General features: G+C 47.8%; 1 protein-coding gene across 8 annotated transcripts in view; it reads right to left on the reverse strand.

Annotated features, from left to right (window-relative positions):
* Positions 1–1173: 1173 nt before the first annotated feature.
* LOC112222218 (IQ motif and SEC7 domain-containing protein 1-like) overlaps positions 1174–19475 on the reverse strand; it is a 234861-nt gene continuing 216559 nt past the window's right edge. For 7 of the 8 annotated variants that reach the window (XM_042303993.1, XM_042303995.1, XM_042303994.1 and 4 more), the window contains 6 exons: positions 14097–14222; positions 13808–13907; positions 11862–12023; positions 6860–7036; positions 4861–4910; positions 1174–1742 (listed from right to left, as the gene is read on the reverse strand). In XM_042303993.1, the coding sequence (XP_042159927.1) occupies positions 1221–1742; positions 4861–4910; positions 6860–7036; positions 11862–12023; positions 13808–13907; positions 14097–14222 (1137 nt within the window). In that variant the 3' untranslated portion in view covers positions 1174–1220. The remainder of the gene's footprint in view (positions 1743–4860; positions 4911–6859; positions 7037–11861; positions 12024–13807; positions 13908–14096; positions 14223–19475) is intronic. The other variant, XM_042304000.1, reaches the window with a different exon arrangement.

The following is a 19475-nucleotide window of genomic DNA, read 5'->3' on the forward strand; positions in this document are numbered from 1 at the left end:
GCATTCCTGAGTCTCTCAATGCTCTGGTTGGAAGGCAATCGGTACCAGAGCAGGTTATTGGTCTGCCTGACAATGTGGGTTCACGCCTCCTTTCCATTTATCCTGTTACCATAGAGTCAGTATAATACTGAGAAAGTTCATTTCTAATGATAATAATAATGGTTGTATAATCTTAGAAGGTACTTTACGCACAATATACTGTACATGAAGTCTGGACTAAATAGTTTATGCATTAGTAATTGGCACATTTATTAATGAGAGTTAGGAGACAACACGTAAAGCTGTCATCTACAGTAAATGCAGCACTAGAACTACTACCATTGAGACTGTTCCTCAGTTGTTAGCCTGTCCATTGGTCTAGGTATTGTGAAATGATTACACCTAGCTTTTCTACACTTCATGAATTCTACGAGAGGCAACAACAAATAGCATTCTTAAAAATAAAGAAAGGGTTTCACAAACCTCAAGAAAGCAGTGTTAAAGCTAGCTTTGATTAAAAAGACTGTGTAATATAATATGCCATCATGACAGAGAAAACAGTCAGAAATGTTTTCCCAGGCCTGTCCCAACTCCTTACACGAAGGGAAGACAGACTATTGAAAGAACAGAGCAATGTAGAGCGGCCTACAGAGATGCACGGTTCTCTTCAGCCGTCACAGCCGGGTTTGGTGTGAGTTCACAGGGATTAGGAGGGTTTCCCCGTACAAAACACCTCCTCTCTCAACCCCAGACAGAAAAAAAAGAGGCCCCCACTCTAAGGTTCGAGCCGTGGTCCTTTGTGGAGGAATTGAGTCTGGTTTCCAACTGCATATTGGTGAGATGCTGAAATAGGGAGGGGATACAAGTGACTGCCAGAGGTCCATCTCAACCACAGCAGTGGAACACAGTGGACAGGCCATGGACAGTATACCCTCTGTCCAATCTCTCTCTCTCTCTCTCTCTCTCTCTCTCTCTCTCTCTCTCTCTCTCTCTCTCTCTCTCTCTCTCTCTCTCTCTCTCTCTCTCTCTCTCTCTCTCTCTCTCTCTCTCTCTCTCTCTCTCTCTCTCTCTCTCTCTCTCTCTCTCTCTCTCTCTCTCTCTCTCTCTCTCTCTCTCTCTCTCTCTCTCTCTCTCTCTCTCTCTCTCTCTCTCTCTCTCTCTCTCTCTCTCTCTCTCTCTCTCTCTCTCTCTCTCTCTCTCTCTCTCTCTCTCTCTCTCTCTCTCTCTCTCTCTCTCTCTCGTCACACCACGGTGCTGATGCCACTGTGCTTGGTTTTGGAGTGTGCCGGACTCTGCTGCTGACTGTGGTGATGAAGGGCATGCTGGGAGTGGGAGGCATGATGGCCGTGGGTGCTGTGACTGTGCTGTGGTACAAGCGGGTGTTGGTGTGAGTGGGTGGAGGAGGATGCGTATGCTGCCGGGTGCTGGTGGTACTGTGTGTGGGGCGGGGGGTGGTAGTGGTGGTGGTGGTGGTAGGGAGGGGGGTTCTGCTGGCAGTACTGGGAGTGGTGGAGCTGGGCCTGGGCTACCTGCTGGGCTGTGTGGTGGAGGTTGGACGGATGGGGCGTGTGGGAGATGAGGGTGGGGTGACCGGGCGGAGGAAGAGGTGGATGGCTCTGGGATGAAGGCTTTGCCCGCTTGCTGCCGAAGAGCGACCCGAGGAGGGAGGAGGAGTTGGGGATGGTGGGGTGGCCCCGGGGCGGGCCCTCACTTCGGGGGGTTGTGGCTCTCCGGCGTGTGTGGGGGCTGCTAATGATGGACCCCTGTGGGAGAGAAGAAGGGGACATCATATCTATCCGTACCTTTAATATAACTGGACATTCACATAGTACCTCCTACTAGTCTAAACTACCATAATTTAGGCTACGGTACCCCCTCATGGAAATGGTGCTAATTGCCTGCATATTCAACAACAAGTTGCACAACGTTACAGACAGAGCATGCAAAATAATTAACTAAAATTGGCATCTCATGATGGTGGACAGACAAATAATGAATGGAATATTAGTGTTATGGCCACTCTTGACAATGTTACAAATGAAGAAACCTACATTTCAAAACAAATCTCAAATTCATAACGTGTCAAATCTGTTCAACGTGTCTGTGAGATTTGAAAACTGAACCTTCATAATAGATGCATCAAAACTATACAGGCCGATACATATTCATATTGTTGAACACCTTCCAAACCTGCACAGAGTCCCACATGTAAATGGTTCAAAACAATGGAGGCAGAGGATCCACATGCAGAGGAGGTAACAGGCATACTCTCTATCCATATTAGGATAGCATTCAACCAGGCAGCGGGAAGCAGCGATACTGGAGCTCTGGTATGCACATTTTACAAAAACTCTGTTCACTTCTCCCCTGTTCTAGTTCCAACTCTATCATTTATGTAATTCATCCACGTTTCAGAAGCCCTTCATTTGTTGCATGCTCTGTCCAAGGTTGTAAAGAGACCCTATAGATTTCTTTGAAAGTGGAATGACATTTTAAGGTTCCCCAGATTCTAAAACCAACACATGAACACATGGAATGAATAAATGATGATGAATGAAATCCACATCTTTCATATTGACTATTTCATATTGTGTGTAAAAAAAGCCCATTGATAAGAGTTCTGATAGTGAGATATTGTAGAGATACTGCTGTAAAATAACCTACCTCCCTGAGCTTCTAATCTCTCTGGGCTTTCTTTCCATAGGACAGGCAGGGGACAGGAGAGGGACCAGGGTGATGAGAGAGAAGAACCAGGGGACAGGAGAGTGATCAGGGTGGTGAGAGAAAGGAACAAGGGGAGAGGAGAGGGACCAGGGTGATGAGAGAGAGGAACCAGGGGACAGGAGAGTGATCAGGGTGGTGAGAGAAAGGAACAAGGGGAGAGGAGAGGGACCAGGGTGGTGAGAGAGAGGACCCAGGGAACAGGAGAGGGACCAGGGTGGTGAGAGAAAGGAACCAGGGGACAGGAGAGTGATCAGGGTGGTGAGAGAAAGGAACAAGGGGAGAGGAGAGGGTCCAGGGTGGTGAGAGAGAGGAACCAGGGGACAGGAGAGGGACCAGGGTGGTGAGAGAGAGGAACCAGGGGACAGGAGAGGGTCCAGGGTGGTGAGAGAGAGAACCAGGGAACAGGAGAGGGACCAGGGTGGTGAGAGAGAGGAACCAGGGGACAGGAGAGGGACCAGGGTGGTGAGAGAGATGAACCAGGGGACAGGAGAGGGACCAGGGTGGTGAGAGAGAGGAACCAGGGAACAGGAGAGGGACCAGGGTGGTGAGAGAGAGGAACCAGGGGACAGGAGAGGGACCAGGGTGATGAGAGAGAGGAACCAGGGGACAGGAGAGGGACCAGGGTGGTGAGAGAGAGTAACCAGGGGACAGGAGAGGGACCAGGGTGGTGAGAGAGATGAACCAGGGGACAGGAGAGGGACCAGGGTGGTGAGAGAGAGGAACCAGGGAACAGGAGAGGGACCAGGGTGGTGAGAGAGAGGAACCAGGGGACAGGAGAGGGACCAGGGTGGTGAGAGAGATGAACCAGGGGACAGGAGAGGGACCAGGGTGGTGAGAGAGAGGAACCAGGGAACAGGAGAGGGACCAGGGTGGTGAGAGAGAGGAACCAGGGGACAGGAGAGGGACCAGGGTGATGAGAGAGAGGAACCAGGGGACAGGAGAGGGACCAGGGTGGTGAGAGAGAGTAACCAGGGGACAGGAGAGGGACCAGGGTGGTGAGAGAGAGGAACCAGGGGACAGGAGAAAGATCATGGCTGGCAGAGAGGGAACAGGGGACAGGAGAGGGTCCAGGGTGGTGAGAGAGAGGAACCAGGGGACAGGAGAGGGACCAGGGTGGTGAGAGAGAGGAACCAGGGGACAGGAGAGTGATCAGGGTGGTGAGAGAAGGGAACCAGGGACAGGAGAGGGTCCAGGGTGGTGAGAGAGAGGAACCAGGGGACAGGAGAGAGACCAGGGCTGGCAGAGAGGGAACATGGGACACGAGAGGGACCAGGGTGGTGAGAGAGAGGAACCAGGGGACAGGAGAGGGACCAGGGCTGGCAGAGTGGGAAAAGGGGACAGGAGAGGGACCAGGGTGGTGAGAGAGAGGAACCAGGGGACAGGAGAGAGACCAGGGCTGGCAGAGTGAGAATAGAGGACAGGAGAGGGACCAGGGTGGTGAGAGAGAGGAACCAGGGGACAGGAGAGAGACCAGGGCTGGCAGAGTGAGAACAGGGGACAGGAGAGGGACCAGGGTGGTGAGAGAGAGGAACCAGGGGACAGGAGAGAGACCAGGGCTGGCAGAGTGGGAACAGGGGATAGGAGAGGGACCAGGGTGGTGAGAGAGAGGAACCAGGGGACAGGAGAGAGACCAGGGCTGGCAGAGTGAGAATAGGGGACAGGAGAGGGGCTTTAGGGTTACATAACACTGGGGGGAGAGTAGGTGCTACAACAGGTATTCACTGGCACCCCTGACTTTGGTAATAGAACCCCAAAGTAAAACTGAGGGTCTGGACATGGCTGAATGGAGGACAACAAACATCTGGGGGAGGGGTTGAGGGTACGATGACGACACAGGGATCAGAGGGAGGGAGGGAGAATAGTAGTAGTCATGCTTGTTTCTAGAAAAAGGGCAAACTGGCCACATGACCAAAACAAGAAATGTCTCCCATCTAGACAAGGCCAGCTTCAGAGGCAGGCAGCCCATGCATGCACACGAACCGAGGCAGGCAGGTTGTTAAAAGGCATCCGAGAGAAAAAAAAATGATCATAACACTAAATGAACTGAGAGTCTATGAAGCAGAGGGGGGTGCAAGACCAAAAAAAATGTACGGAGTGTTTTGACAGTGCACATCATCACATAGAGAGTAGCTTGGATACCAGCTGCTTCCAACTTACTTCCATATTGCTGTCTAGTGATCCTGCACTGCTGCGGCGCCCACGCTTGCCTGCCCGAGACATGCAATACCACAGATTAGAGATGGATAGGACAGCACTCCTGGATCAACTACAGAGGTTTAGGCAGCCCTCCTCTCCCCTAGGGGGCAGTGCAGGGGGTTGTGAGTAATACACTGGAAGCTGAGATAAATCTGGGCTGAGGTGAGATCAGGGGGTCAGGAAGAGTGTGGGGAACCAGTTGATAGGTAGGTATTGTTGTGGCGAAGTTAAGTCCATTATTTTTTGCAGATTTGTTCAGAGATAAAGACAAACATTTGGTCTGTGTACTTCTACACTATTCATATTATATATCCTAGATTTCTGATAATAAGCTTTCTAAAATACTCAAGTGATGCTAGAACGAATCTCCGGCATGGGCTCAAACTAAAAAAGGACAAGGAAATCATTTTTGTAACATTAAGCTGAGGACATCTGCATAACTACAAAGCCTTTAGCAAAGTATACTCTACAACTTGTGAAGATTATCCAGTGTTTCAAAAAAAAATGGTCCTGATAAAATGTGACAACAGGGATTTAATGTTGTCACAAGATGTAGATTGTCATAAGGGCAGGTCACAGCTGTCTTTGAAGAGAGCCAATGGCAGTGACAGTCACGGAGGAGGAGGAACATCAAAAGCAATACAATGGCTGTTGCACATGAGATGTACGAGCAAATACAGAAAAGGCCCAGGGACAAACAGAGCGGTTTGCCACTGTTAGAGGCTCAGCCAATGGGATACAGGACCAGTCTTCACATATGGAGAAAGGAGAAAACCCAATGGGAATGGAAATATCAGGAAGTACATAATGAGATGGAGAATAACGAGAAAAGAAAACAACACAGGAAATGACCACACTATCATGCCACGTCCTGCGATTAGACAGTTAGGGCGTAACCATACACACACACAGGAGGGTGGACACGCCACGTCGTTCTATCGACTTCAGCACTGACTAACCTTATCATATCAGTGTTTCAGTACAGTATCCAACATGACAATGGAAACAGAGCAAATACTTCCCAATGTGAGATACAGTAGGACTGTAGAACCCCTATATGGATTTCATTACGTTACCATGATGTCTTAACATAACTGAGATCCAGAATGAATGACATGTCCTCAAGGTGCTGCGCATTAGAGTCAGAGATGCTATGTGAAGTACTGATATTCATGACAATGAGATGTTTGTTGTCCTTTTGGAACCAAATCTCATCTTTTGTCAGCTATTGTATGAGAACATATCCCCATTGAGCTCAGTGGGGTTGAATCACAGCAATGAGAGAATGACTGGTAGGGTGAGTGAATAAATGGTTGATTATTTAAACCTATAACAAGCAAAGCTCGTCATGAAATGTTTTGAGAAACAATAGGGATTTAAGAATGAGAATGTGACACGTAAAGGTGCAAAAATCAAAGGTGTTCATTGAGATATAAAGTATATTTGGATTCAGATACAGGGAAGAGAGCCATCCTTCAATATCACTTTTCAGTGAGCAGGCAAATCCTCCAAAGTAGGCCTATGGATAATATCATACCAAATAGCTTATTCATTTAGAAAGGTGTATTTTTCTATGGCACTCACCTACTTCTCGTTTCATATCCCAGGTTATAATAATGCTATTTCACATTGAGGTAGGGCACCAGTATCAGAAAATCATCTTGGGACTAAACTTACAAAGGACCTTAAGCTCAATGATCCTGTGGAGTCTCCCCCTGTCCAGGCATACTAGCCTTTTAGTTATTTCATAGGAACATCTCACTGGAACAATGTTTTGATTGATCATCAATACAGCTTAGGGGAGGAGGGAAGAAGTGTGACATTAATGCATGGTGCTCTAAAACACAATGTTGGATGCTCTGAGTTATATCACTATAGGACCAGTAAGGAGGTAACAAAACAGAGGGTCTCGCCCAGGAAAGGACCCTCTGGTGAACACAATGATGACCTTTGACCTTACCTGCTTCGGAGAGGTCACGGAGGGAGCTGCTCAGGGCGCTCCTCTTCAGGCCCTCGCCCATGGTGTAGGTGTCGTCCAGACTGGCACGGTTCATGTTGCCGTTGCCAGCCTCCTTCTTCAGCCCAGAGCTCTGGGACATACTGGGCCTCACCACCCCTTTCTGCTTCTCCAGCTCAGCTGTATATCAACATACACATGATTTTATTTCACCTTTATTTAACCAGGTAGGCCAGTTGAGAACAAGTACACATTGACTGCTACCTGACCAAGATAAAGTAAAGCAGTGCGACAAAAACAACAACACAGAGTTACACATAAACAAACATACAGTCAACAACACAATAGAAACATCTATGTACAGTGTGTGCAAATGCAAAAGATTAGGGAGGTAAATGGGGAGAGAGTAATGTGAGGAGTGTGTGTGTGTCTTTGTTTCAGTGCTAGCTTTCAGACACAAAATAGTTGTCCATTTCCTCAAATAATTTCATCACTGGCACTAGCCTTATTTTCTCATAGACTATTAGTATACATTCGGTAACTATTGCATATGCATAGTAATTAAATGTTGCATTGTTAGTGCACCTAAATCGTTTTGGACGTTTGACTCGTTCTTAAAAATAGTGTTCTGTTTGCTTCCCTTTGATGAATCCCACAAACACAGTCCTCATCCTGGTAGCCATCCTGTGAACTCTATAAACAGTTCTCATCCTGGTAGCCATCCTGTGAACTCTATAGATAGTCCTCATCCTGATAGCCCTCCTGTGAACTCTATAGATAGTCCTCATCCTGATAGCCATCCTGTGAACTCTATAGATAGTCCTCATCCTGATAGCCCTCCTGTGAACTCTATAGATAGTCCTCATCCTGATAGCCCTCCTGTGAACTCTATAAACAGTCCTCATCCTGGTAGCCATCCTGTGAACTCTATAAACAGTTCTCATCCTGGTAGCCATCCTGTGAACTCTAGATAGTCCTCATCCTGGTAGCCATCCTGTGAACTCTAGATAGTCCTCATCCTGGTAGCCATCCTGTGAACTCTATAGATAGTCCTCATCCTGATAGCCCTCCTGTGAACTCTATAGATAGTCCTCATCCTGATAGCCATCCTGTGAACTCTAGATAGTCCTCATCCTGATAGCCCTCCTGTGAACTCTAGATAGTCCTCATCCTGGTAGCCCTCCTGTGAACTCTAGATAGTCCTCATCCTGATAGCCATCCTGTGAACTCTAGATAGTCCTCATCCTGATAGCCATCCTGTGAACTCTAGATAGTCCTCATCCTGATAGCCCTCCTGTGAACTCTAGATAGTCCTCATCCTGATAGCCCTCCTGTGAACTCTATAGATAGTCCTCATCCTGATAGCCCTCCTGTGAACTCTATAGATAGTCCTCATCCTGGTAGCCATACTGTGAACTCTATAGATAGTCCTCATCCTGATAGCCATCCTGTGAACTCTATAGATAGTCCTCATCCTGATAGCCATCCTGTGAACTCTATAGATAGTCCTCATCCTGATAGCCATCCTGTGAACTCTATAGATAGTCCTCATCCTGATAGCCATCCTGTGAACTCTATAGATAGTCCTCATCCTGATAGCCATCCTGTGAACTCTATAAACAGTCCTCATCCTGGTAGCCATCCTGTGAACTCTATAAACAGTTCTCATCCTGGTAGCCATCCTGTGAACTCTAGATAGTCCTCATCCTGGTAGCCATCCTGTGAACTCTAGATAGTCCTCATCCTGGTAGCCATCCTGTGAACTCTATAGATAGTCCTCATCCTGGTAGCCATCCTGTGAACTCTATAGATAGTCCTCATCCTGATAGCCATCCTGTGAACTCTAGATAGTCCTCATCCTGATAGCCATCCTGTGAACTCTAGATAGTCCTCATCCTGGTAGCCATCCTGTGAACTCTAGATAGTCCTCATCCTGATAGCCATCCTGTGAACTCTAGATAGTCCTCATCCTGATAGCCATCCTGTGAACTCTAGATAGTCCTCATCCTGATAGCCATCCTGTGAACTCTAGATAGTCCTCATCCTGGTAGCCATCCTGTGAACTCTATAGATAGTCCTCATCCTGGTAGCCATCCTGTGAACTCTATAGATAGTCCTCATCCTGGTAGCCATCCTGTGAACTCTATAGATAGTCCTCATCCTGGTAGCCATCCTGTGAACTCTATAGATAGTCCTCATCCTGATAGCCATCCTGTGAACTCTATAGATAGTCCTCATCCTGATAGCCATCCTGTGAACTCTATAGATAGTCCTCATCCTGATAGCCATCCTGTGAACTCTATAGATAGTCCTCATCCTGATAGCCATCCTGTGAACTCTATAGATAGTCCTCATCCTGGTAGCCATCCTGTGAACTCTATAGATAGTCCTCATCCTGGTAGCCATCCTGTGAACTCTATAGATAGTCCTCATCCTGATAGCCATCCTGTGAACTCTATAGATAGTCCTCATCCTGAAGCCATCCTGTGAACTTATAGATAGTCCTCATCCTGGCCCATCCTGTGAACTCTATAGATAGTCCTCATCCTGGTAGCCATCCTGGGAGAACTCTATAGATAGTCCTCATCCTGATAGCCATCCTGTGAACTCTATAGATAGTCCTCATCCTGATAGCCATCCTGTGAACTCTATAGATAGTCCTCATCCTGGTAGCCATCCTGTGAACTCTATAGATAGTCCTCATCCTGATAGCCATCCTGTGAACTCTATAGATAGTCCTCCTCATAAACAGTGAATTAGTAATGAGGACCATGAGGCCCTCTCTGCCTCTATTTGACTGAGTTTACATGACCCACGGCAGCTAGGAAGGGAGGGAGGGGCGGACAAAAGGAGGGAGGGAGAGGGGGACAGAGGGAGGGAGGGGTGGACAGAGGGAGGGAGGGAGAGGGGGACAGAGGGAGGGAGGGGTGGACAAAGGGAGGGAGGGGCGGACAAAAGGAGGGAGGGAGGGGTGGACAGAGGGAGGGAGGGGTGGACAAAAGGAGGGAGGGAGAGGGGGACACAGGGAGGGAGGGAGGGGGAGGGACAAAGGGAGGGAGGGGGGGACAAAAGGAGGGGGGGAGGGGTGGACAGAGGGAGGGAGGGGTGGACAGAGGGAGGGAGGGGTGGACAGAGGGAGGGAGAGGGGGACAAAGGGGAGAGGGGGGGACAGAGGGAGGGAGGGGTGGACAAAGGGGGGGGGGAGGAGGACAAAAGGAGGGAGGGAGGGGGGACAGGACAGAGGGAGGGAGGGGTGGACAAAAGGAGGGAGGGAGAGGGGGACAGAGGGAGGGAGGGGGTGGACAAAGGGAGGGAGGGGACAGAGGGGTGGACAAAAGGAGGGAGGGAGGGGTGGACAGAGGGAGGGAGGGGTGGACAAAAGGAGGGAGGGAGAGGGGGACAGAGGGAGGGAGGGGTGGACAAAGGGAGGGAGGGGGGGGACAGAGGGAGGGAGGGAGGGGGGACAGAAGGAGGGAGGGGTGGACAGAGGGACGGAGGGAGGGGCGGACAGAGGGAGGGAGGGGTGGACAAAAGGAGGGAGGGAGAGGGGGACAGAGGGAGGGAGGGGGGGACAAAGGGAGGGAGGAGGGACAGGGGACAGAGGGAGGGAGGGAGAGGGGGACAGAAGGAGGGAGGGGTGGACAGAGGGACGGAGGGAGGGGCGGACAGAGGGACGGAGGGGTGGACAGAGGGAGGGAGGGAGGGGGGAGGGGGGGGTGGACAGAGGGAGGGAGGGAGGGGGGGGACAGAGGGAGAGGGGAGGGACAGAGGGACAGGGGGAGGACAGAGGGAGAGGGGGACAGAGGGACAGAGGGACAGGGAGGAGAGAGGGGGGGTGACAGAGGGAGAGGTGGACAGAGGGACAGAGGGGTGGACAGAGGGACGGAGGGAGGGGCGGACAGAGGGACGGAGGGGTGGACAGAGGGAGGGAGGGAGGGGGGACAGAGGGAGAGGGGGACAGAGGGACAGAGGGACGGAGGGAGGGAGGGAGAGGAGAGAGGGAGAGGGAGGGAGGGAGGGACAGGGGGACAGAGGGACGGAGGGGGAGGGAGGGAGGGACAGAGGGAGGGAGGGAGAGGGGGGGACAGAAGGAGGGAGGGGTGGACAGAGGGACGGAGGGAGGGGGCAGACAGAGGGACGGAGGGGTGGACAGAGGGAGGGGGAGGGAGGGAGGGAGGGGGGGGAGGGTGGACAGAGGGAGGGAGGGAGGGGGACAGAGGGAGAGGGGGGGACAGAGGGACAGGGGGACAGAGGGAGAGGGGGACAGAGGGACGGAGGGAGAGGTGGACAGAGGGACGGAGGGGTGGACAGAGGGAGGGAGGGGGGACAGAGGGACAGAGGGAAGGGTTGGACAGAGGGAGGGAGGGACAGAGGGAGAGGGGGACAGAGGGACGGAGGGAGAGGGGGACAGAGGGATGGAGGGAGGGGGGACAGAGGGAGGGAGGGAGGGGGGGACAGAGGGAGGGAGGGGGTGGACAGAGGGAGCGAGGGAGAGGTGGACAGAGGGACAGAGGGAGGGAGGGGTGGGAGGGACAGAGGGAGGAGGGGCGGACAGAGGGACAGAGGGAGGGAGGGGCGACAGAGGGACAGAGGGAGGAGGGATGGACAGAGGGACAGAGGGAGGGAGGGGGGACAGAGGGAGAGGGGGGACAGAGGGACTGAGGGAGAGGGGAGGACAGAGAGAGGAAGGGAGGGAGGGGGGACAGAGGGAGAGGTGGACAGAGGGACGGAGGGGTGGACAGAGGGACGGAGGGAGGGGCGGACAGAGGGACGGAGGGGTGGACAGAGGGGGAGGGGGGAGGGGTGGACAGAGGGAGGGAGGGGAGGGAGGGGGGTGGACAAAGGGAGAGGGGACAGAGGGAGGGAGGGAGAGGGGGGACAGAGGGAGGGAGGGAGGGAGGGGGACAGAGGGACGGAGGGAGAGGTGGACAGAGGGAGGGAGGGAGAGGGGGACAGAGGGACGGAGGGAGAGGGGGACAGAGGAAGAGCTAAAATGTCTGCTCACACTCTATCCTGTATTTCTCCATTTCCTGGACCTCGGCGATGGACTCCCGCAGGTCGTCAGTAAACTTCTTGCGGTCCTGGGGGTTGGGCGCGTTAAAGTTGATGAGCACTTTGATGTCGGCACCTGGTATGGCTGATGTAAGCTTGATTCCATTCCCGTAATCTGGACAAGAGAGAGAACAAGCGAGCTAGAGAGAGACCTTTAAAACTAGGTCCATCGACCACAGATGAAGTTTAAAAGAACACGTTCCGAATATCTGTCTGATGTTTTGAAAGTATAAACAGCGTCTCATTCCATCATCACAGGATGGTTAGATGTATTTCTATGGTAAATTAAACCCAGTGGGATGTACTATATATACAGTGCATTCAGACAGTATTCAGACCAGTGAACTTTTTCCACATTCTGTTACTCTACAGCCTTATTCTAAAATTGATTAAATGATATATATTTTTCAATCTACACACAATACTCCATAATGACAAAGTTAAAACAGGTTTTTAGATATTTTTGAAAATTAAAAAAATTGATAAAAACTGAAATAACTTATTTACATAAGTATTCCGATTCTTTGCTATGAGACTCAAACTTTAGCTCAGGTGCATCCTGTTTCCATTGATCATCCTTGAGATGTTTCTTCAACTTGGTTGGAGTCCACCTGTGGTAAATTCAATTGATTGGACATGATTTGGAAAGGCACACACCTGTCTATTTAAGGTCCCACAGTTGACAGTGCATGTCAGAGAAAAAAAACCAAGGAGGAATTGGCCGTAGAGCTCTGAGACAGATTGTGTCGAGGCACAGATCTGGGGAAGGGTACCAAAAAATGTCTTGAAGGTCCCCAAGAACACAGCGGCCTTAAATTCTCTCCCGGGCCAAATTGGGCAATCGGGAGAGAAGGGCCTTTGTCAGAGAGGTGACCAAGAACCCCATGGTCACTGACAGAGCTCAGTTCCTCTGAGGAGATTGGAGAAACTTCCCGAAGGACAACCATCTCTGCAGCACTCCACCAATCAGGCCTTTATGGTAGAGTGGCCAGACGGAGGCCACTCTTCAGTAAAAGGCAAATGACAGCTCATTTGGAGTTTGCCAAAAGGCACCTAAAGGACGCTAACCATAAGAAACCAGATTCTCTAGTCTGATGAAACCAAGATTGAACTCTTTGGCCTGAATGTCAAGCATGACGTCTGGAGGAAACCTGGTACCATCCCTACGGTGAAGCATGGTGGTGGCAGCATCATGCTGTGAGGATGTTTTTCAGCGGCAGGGACTGGGAGACTAGTCAGGATCGAGGCAAAGATGAATGGAGCAAAGTACAGAGAGATCCTTGATGAAAACCTGCTCCAGAGCGGTCAGGAGCTCAGACTGGGGTGAAGGTTCACCTTCCAACAGGACAATGAACCTAAGCACACAGCCAAGACAACACAGGAGTGGCTTTGGGACACGTCTCTGAATGTCCTTGAGTGGCCCAGCCAGAGCCCAGACTTGAACCCAATCGAACATCCCTGGAGAGACCTGAAAATAGCTGTACAGCGATGCTCCCCATCCAACCTATTAGAGCTTGAGAAGATCTGCAGAGAAGAATGTGAGAAACTCCCCAAATACAGGTGAGGCAAGCTTTTAACGTCACACCCAAGAAGACTCGAGGCGGTCATTGCTGCCAAAGGTGCTTCAACAAATTACTGAGTAAAGGGTCTGAATACTTATGTAAATGTGAAATTTAAGTTGACATTTTTTATAAATATGCTAAAAATGTAAAAATCCATTTTTTGCTCTGTTATTATGGGTTATTGTGTGTAGATTGATGAGAAAAAGCAATTTAATCAATTTCAGAATAAGGCTGGAAAAGGTCAAGGGTCTGAATACTTTCCGAATGCACTTTAAGCATGCTGGGCTAACACATTGGGGAGATGGTGAATTTGGAGTGAGAGGTCTGTGGCCCTTACGCTGGTTCTCAAACATCAGAACCTGCATCCCATACAGAGAGAAAGACTGCCTGAAGCTGTATGTCACAGAGTTCTTCTTCTTCTGGAAAATCTTTGTCACCTGCACCCAAATAAACACACAAACAAACACACAGCCAAATACACAAGTTATACCGTGGGGGCAAGAAAGACAGAGAATTTAAAAAAAGCTTAGACAGAGGTTTAAACTAAAAAGACTGGATCATTGTTGTTGCTGTGAGGCTAGAATGATCATATTCAGGACAGGATAGGAGAGAGGAAGGAGACGTACCACCAGAAGATCATTAAACAGGAAGATCTCCCGCTGGTGCAGGCCCAGCTTCTGGAGCTTGTTGGGGTCCGGCACTTCAAACAGCCGGCAGTAGCAGACCAGCCTGCGATGGGGCAGGGACAGGACCTAGAAGTCAAAACAGCAACATTACTCCCTAACACTCAGAGGTCAGGCATTGAGCTCAGGCCACAAAGAAATATGACCCCAAAATAGAACAGTTTTTACTCCTTAAATACAGATATATTTTGGGGTCATATTAGAAATACACACACACACACACACACACACACACACACACACACACACACACACACACACACACACACACACACACACACACACACACACACACACACACACACACACACACACACACACACACACACAGCTATGCCAACAGGGAAATAAAAACAGAAACCATGAGGCTCCATTTGAGGATGATTTAGTGTGAGGAGTGCAAAGGAAACAGCTTTTAATGATGTCTGAATAGTGTGTTACAAACCCCCTGGTGCTGCTGTTTCTCCTTGTTACATTATTCATCCTAATGTATTCATTGTCGTTTGGAGAGGTGGTTTCACCACCCTACTTTGTTTGGGAATCAGGGGGACACAGAGTAATTAGACTAGGTTCCCTTAGACCATAACACATCTGTCATGTATTCCCTCAAACAATGTGCTCATAAAAGTTCAATACCAGCAAATTAAAACTGTCTAAAACGGTCTGATTCATCCAATGAAAATTCATGAAAAGCAGGAGCTGGTAGATCCTTTTCCTGTAGAACAATATGATTATGTAAACAGTGTCATGTAGAATAATATGATTATATAAACAGTGTCATGTAGAATAATATGATTATGTAAACAGTGTAATGTAGAATAATATGATTATATAAACAGTGTAATGTAGAATAATATGATTATATAAACAGTGTCATGTAGAATAATATGATTATGTAAACAGTGTCATGTAGAATAATATGATTATGTAAACAGTGTAATGGCAGTGTAATGTAGAATAATATGATTATGTAAACAGTGTCATGTAGAATCAGTTTGTTATATCTGGAGTACTTCTCCTGTCCTATTCGGTGTCCTGTGTGAATCTAAGTGTGCGTTCTCTAATTCTCTCCTTCTCTCTTTCTTTCTCTCTCTCGGAGGACCTGAGCCCTAGGACCATGCCCCAGGACTACCTGACATGATGACTCCTTGCTGTCCCCAGTCCACCTGGCCATGCTGCTGCTCCAGTTTCAACTTCCACCTGACTGTGCTGCTGCTCCAGTTTCAACTGTTCTGCCTTATTATTATTCGACCATGCTGGTCATTTATGAACATTTGAACATCTTGGCCATGTTCTGTTATAATCTCCACCCGGCACAGCCAGAAGAGGACTGGCCACCCCACATAGCCTGGTTCCTCTCTAGGTTTCTTCCTAGGTTTTGGCCTTTCTAGGGAGTTTTTCCTAGCCACCGTGCTTCTACACCTGCATTGCTTGCTGTTTGGGGTTTTAGGCTGGGTTTCTGTACAGCACTTTGAGATATCAGCTGATGTACGAAGGCTATATAAATAAATTTGATTTGATTTGATTTTGATTTGATTTAGAATAATATGATTATGTAAACAGTGTCATGTAGAATAATATGATTATATAAACAGTGTCATGTAGAATAATATGATTATATAAACAGTGTCATGTAGAATAATATGATTATATAAACAGTGTCATGTAGAATAATATGATTATGTAAACAGTGTCATGTAGAATAATATGATTATATAAACAGTGTCATGTAGAATAATATGATTATGTAAACAGTGTCATGTAGAATAATATGATTATGTAAACAGTGTAATGGCAGTGTCATGTAGAATAATATGATTACGTAAACAGTGTCATGTAGAATACTATGATCATGTAAACAGTGTCATGTAGAATAATATGATTATGTAAACAGTGTAATGGCAGTAGAACAGAAGCCTGCAAGCATATAGGTTACAGAAGTTACATCGTTTATTATTCTCCTAAATATATTCAGAACAATCTTTCAGCACTTCTCACCCCTAAAACATTCATGACTAATAATACCCACTCTAACAAATGCCCTCTGTCTGTGTGAGGCTTCTGTGTGTGTGTGTGTGTGTGTGTGTGTGTGTGTGTGTGTGTGTGTGTGTGTGTGTGTGTGTGTGTGTGTGTGTGTGTGTGTGCGTGCGTGCGGCGTCTGTGTGGTCTGTTCCTGGCAGTCATATATGCCTGGCTCAGCATACAGTGAGTAAATAATGCAGCTCACTAGCACCTAGGAATTTATGTGTTGACTCTGTCTACAGGAGCATCAAAAGAGATCCTGCTCATCTCAGTAATAGGTGTGGGCTTTCAGGGGAAAGTAGACCCTTAATCCAACTAACGTAGTCTGAAACAACAAGTATCTACAGGACTTGGATGATTTTATGCATCCTGATACAGTAAGACTGGGTGATGGCAGTTTAGGCCTAACACTAAATACAAGTACAGTCAGGGCCATCATTATTGGCACCCTTGATGAAGATGAGCAAAAAAGGCTGTATAACATAAATAATACAAATACTGAGCTAGATTGTATGCTAAAAAAGTTTGAAAATTATATATTTTTAATACTAATAGAATTGCTCATCTCATCGCTGGACTTGAATCCCATTGAAAACCTGTGGTTTGAATTGAAGAGGGCAGTTCATAAGAACAGAATCTGTATGGAGGAATTCTGTATGGAGGAATGATCTAAGATCCCTCCAAATGTGTTCTCCAAATCTTAAAAAACATTTTAGAAAAAGGCCCAGTGTCGTTATCTTCGCAAGGCGAGGGCGTTGGAGTATTGAAAACAGGGGTTCCAATCATTTTTACCCCTTTCTCATAGCAATTGTATTAGTATAAAATAATATAATTTCAAAATTTTTGGAGCACACAATATACTTCAGCATTTGTATTATTTATTTTATACAGTCTTTGTTGCTCATCTTCATCAAGGGTGCCAATAATGATGGAGCTGACTGTACATGCATAGCCCTGACTTGCATATAAATTGTGGGTGAGGAAAAAGAGAAACGTCCTCTCACTGTCAACTGCGTTTATTTTCAGCAAACTTAACATGTGTAAATATTTGTATGAACATAACAAGATTCAACAACATAAACTAAACAAGTTCCACAGACATGTGACCAACAGAAATGGAATAATGTGTCCCTGAACAAAGGGGTGGTCAAAATCAAATGTAACAGTCAGTATCTGATGTGGCCACCAGCCGCATTAACCTCTTGCTCCTACTTGAGACGCAGACGTCCCATCTAGACATCAGGAAATGCAAATGCAAATGCGCTACGCTACATGCTAATAGCACTCGTTAAAACTCAAACGTTCATTAAAATACACATGCAGGATATCAAATTAAAGCTACACTCGTTGTGAATCCAGGCCACAAGTCAGATTTTTAAAATGCTTTTCGGCGAAAGCATGAGAAGCTATTATCTGATAGCATGTAACACCCCAAAAGACCCACAGGGGACGTAAACAAAATAATTAGCATAGTCGGCGCTACACAAAACGCACAAATAAAATATAAAACATTCATTACCTTTGACCATCTTCTTTGTTGGCACTCCTTGATGTCCCATAATCAATATTGTTTTTTTTTCCCGATTAAATCGGTCCATATATAGCCTAGATATCGATCTATGAAGACTGTGTGATAAACGGAAAAAAATAGCGTTTCATAACGTAACGTCATTTTTTAAAAGTAAAAAAGTCGACGATAACTTTCACAAAACACTTCGAAATACTTTTGTAATGCAACTTTAGGTATTAGTACACGTTAATAAGCGATAAAATTCATCAGGAGGCGATGTAAATTATATAGGTGGTCGTCTGGAAAAAATGCCCGGAAAAAACTCAACCAATACATCCTGTTGGAGGCTGGAGGGAATCGGTTCCCTTGGGTCGGTTCGACCAATAATCAAATCCGAAGCAAATGAGAAGACTCTAGACATCCTGTGGAAGCTGTAGCTGTTTCCATTTTCAGTGATCAGATTTTCCTGCGCTTTTCGATGAAACAGACGCTCTGTTATAGTCACAGCCGTGATTTAACCAGTTTTAGAAACGTCAGAGTGTTTTCTATCCACACATACTAATCATATGCATATACTATATTCCTGACCTGAGTAGCAGGGCGCTGAAATGTTGCGCGATTTTTAACAGAATGTTCGAAAAAGTAGGGGGTAGGAGCAAGAGGTTTTAAGTACTGCAGTGCATCTCCTCCTCATGGACTGCACCAGATTTGCTTTGAGATGTTACCCCACTCTTCCAAGGCACCTGCAAGTTCCCAGACATTTCTGGGGGGAATGGCCCTAGCCCTCACCCTCCGATTAAAATAGGTTCCAGACGTGCTCAATGGGATTGAGATCCGGGCTCATCGCTGGCAGAACACTGACATTCCTGTCTTGCAGGAAAATACTCACAGAAAGAGCAGTATGGCTGGTGGCATTGTCATGCTGGAGGGTCATGTTAGGATGAGCCTGCAGGAAGGGTACCACATGAGGGAGGAGGATGTCTTCCCTGTAACGCACAGCGTTGGGATTGCCTGCAATGACAACAAGGTCAGTCCGATGATGCTGTGCCACACCGCCCCAGACCATGACGGACCCTCCATCTCCAAATCAATTCCGTTCCAGAGTACAGGACTCGGTGTAACACTCATTCCTTCGACGATAAACACGAATCTGACCATCACCCCTTATGAGACAAAACCGCGACTCGTCAGTGAAGAGCACTTTTTGTCAGTCCTGTCTGGTCCAGCAACGGTGGGTTTGTGCCCATAGGCGACTTTGTTGCCAGTGATGTCTGGTGAGGACCTGCCTTACAACGGGCCTTCAAGGCCTCAGTCCAGCCTCTCTCAGCCTATTGCGGACAGTCTAAGCACTAATGGAGGGATTGTGCGTTATTGGTGTAACTCGCAGGTGTTATGTTCGGATGTACTGATCCTGTGCAGGTGCTGTTACACGTAGTCTGCCACTGCGTGGATGATTAGCTGTCCTCCCTGTCTCCCTGTAGTGCTGTCATAAGCATCTCACAGTACGGACATTGCAATTTATTGCCCTGGCTACGTCTGCAGTCCTCATGACTCCTTGCAGCATGCATAAGGCACGTTCACGCAGATGAGCAGGGACCCTGGGCATCTTTCTTTTGGTGTTTTTCAGAGTCAGTAGAAAGGCCTCTTTAGTGTCCTAAGTTTTCAGAACTGTAACCTTAATTGTCTACCGTCTGTAAGCTGTTCGTGTCTTAACGACCGTTCCACAGGTGCATGTTCATCAATTGTTTATGGTTCATTGAACAAGCATGGGACACAGTGTTAAAACCCTT

The sequence above is a fragment of the Oncorhynchus tshawytscha genome, linkage group LG22 (assembly GCF_018296145.1).
Source record: "Oncorhynchus tshawytscha isolate Ot180627B linkage group LG22, Otsh_v2.0, whole genome shotgun sequence".
In the NCBI taxonomy this organism is placed as follows: Eukaryota; Metazoa; Chordata; class Actinopteri; order Salmoniformes; family Salmonidae; genus Oncorhynchus; species Oncorhynchus tshawytscha.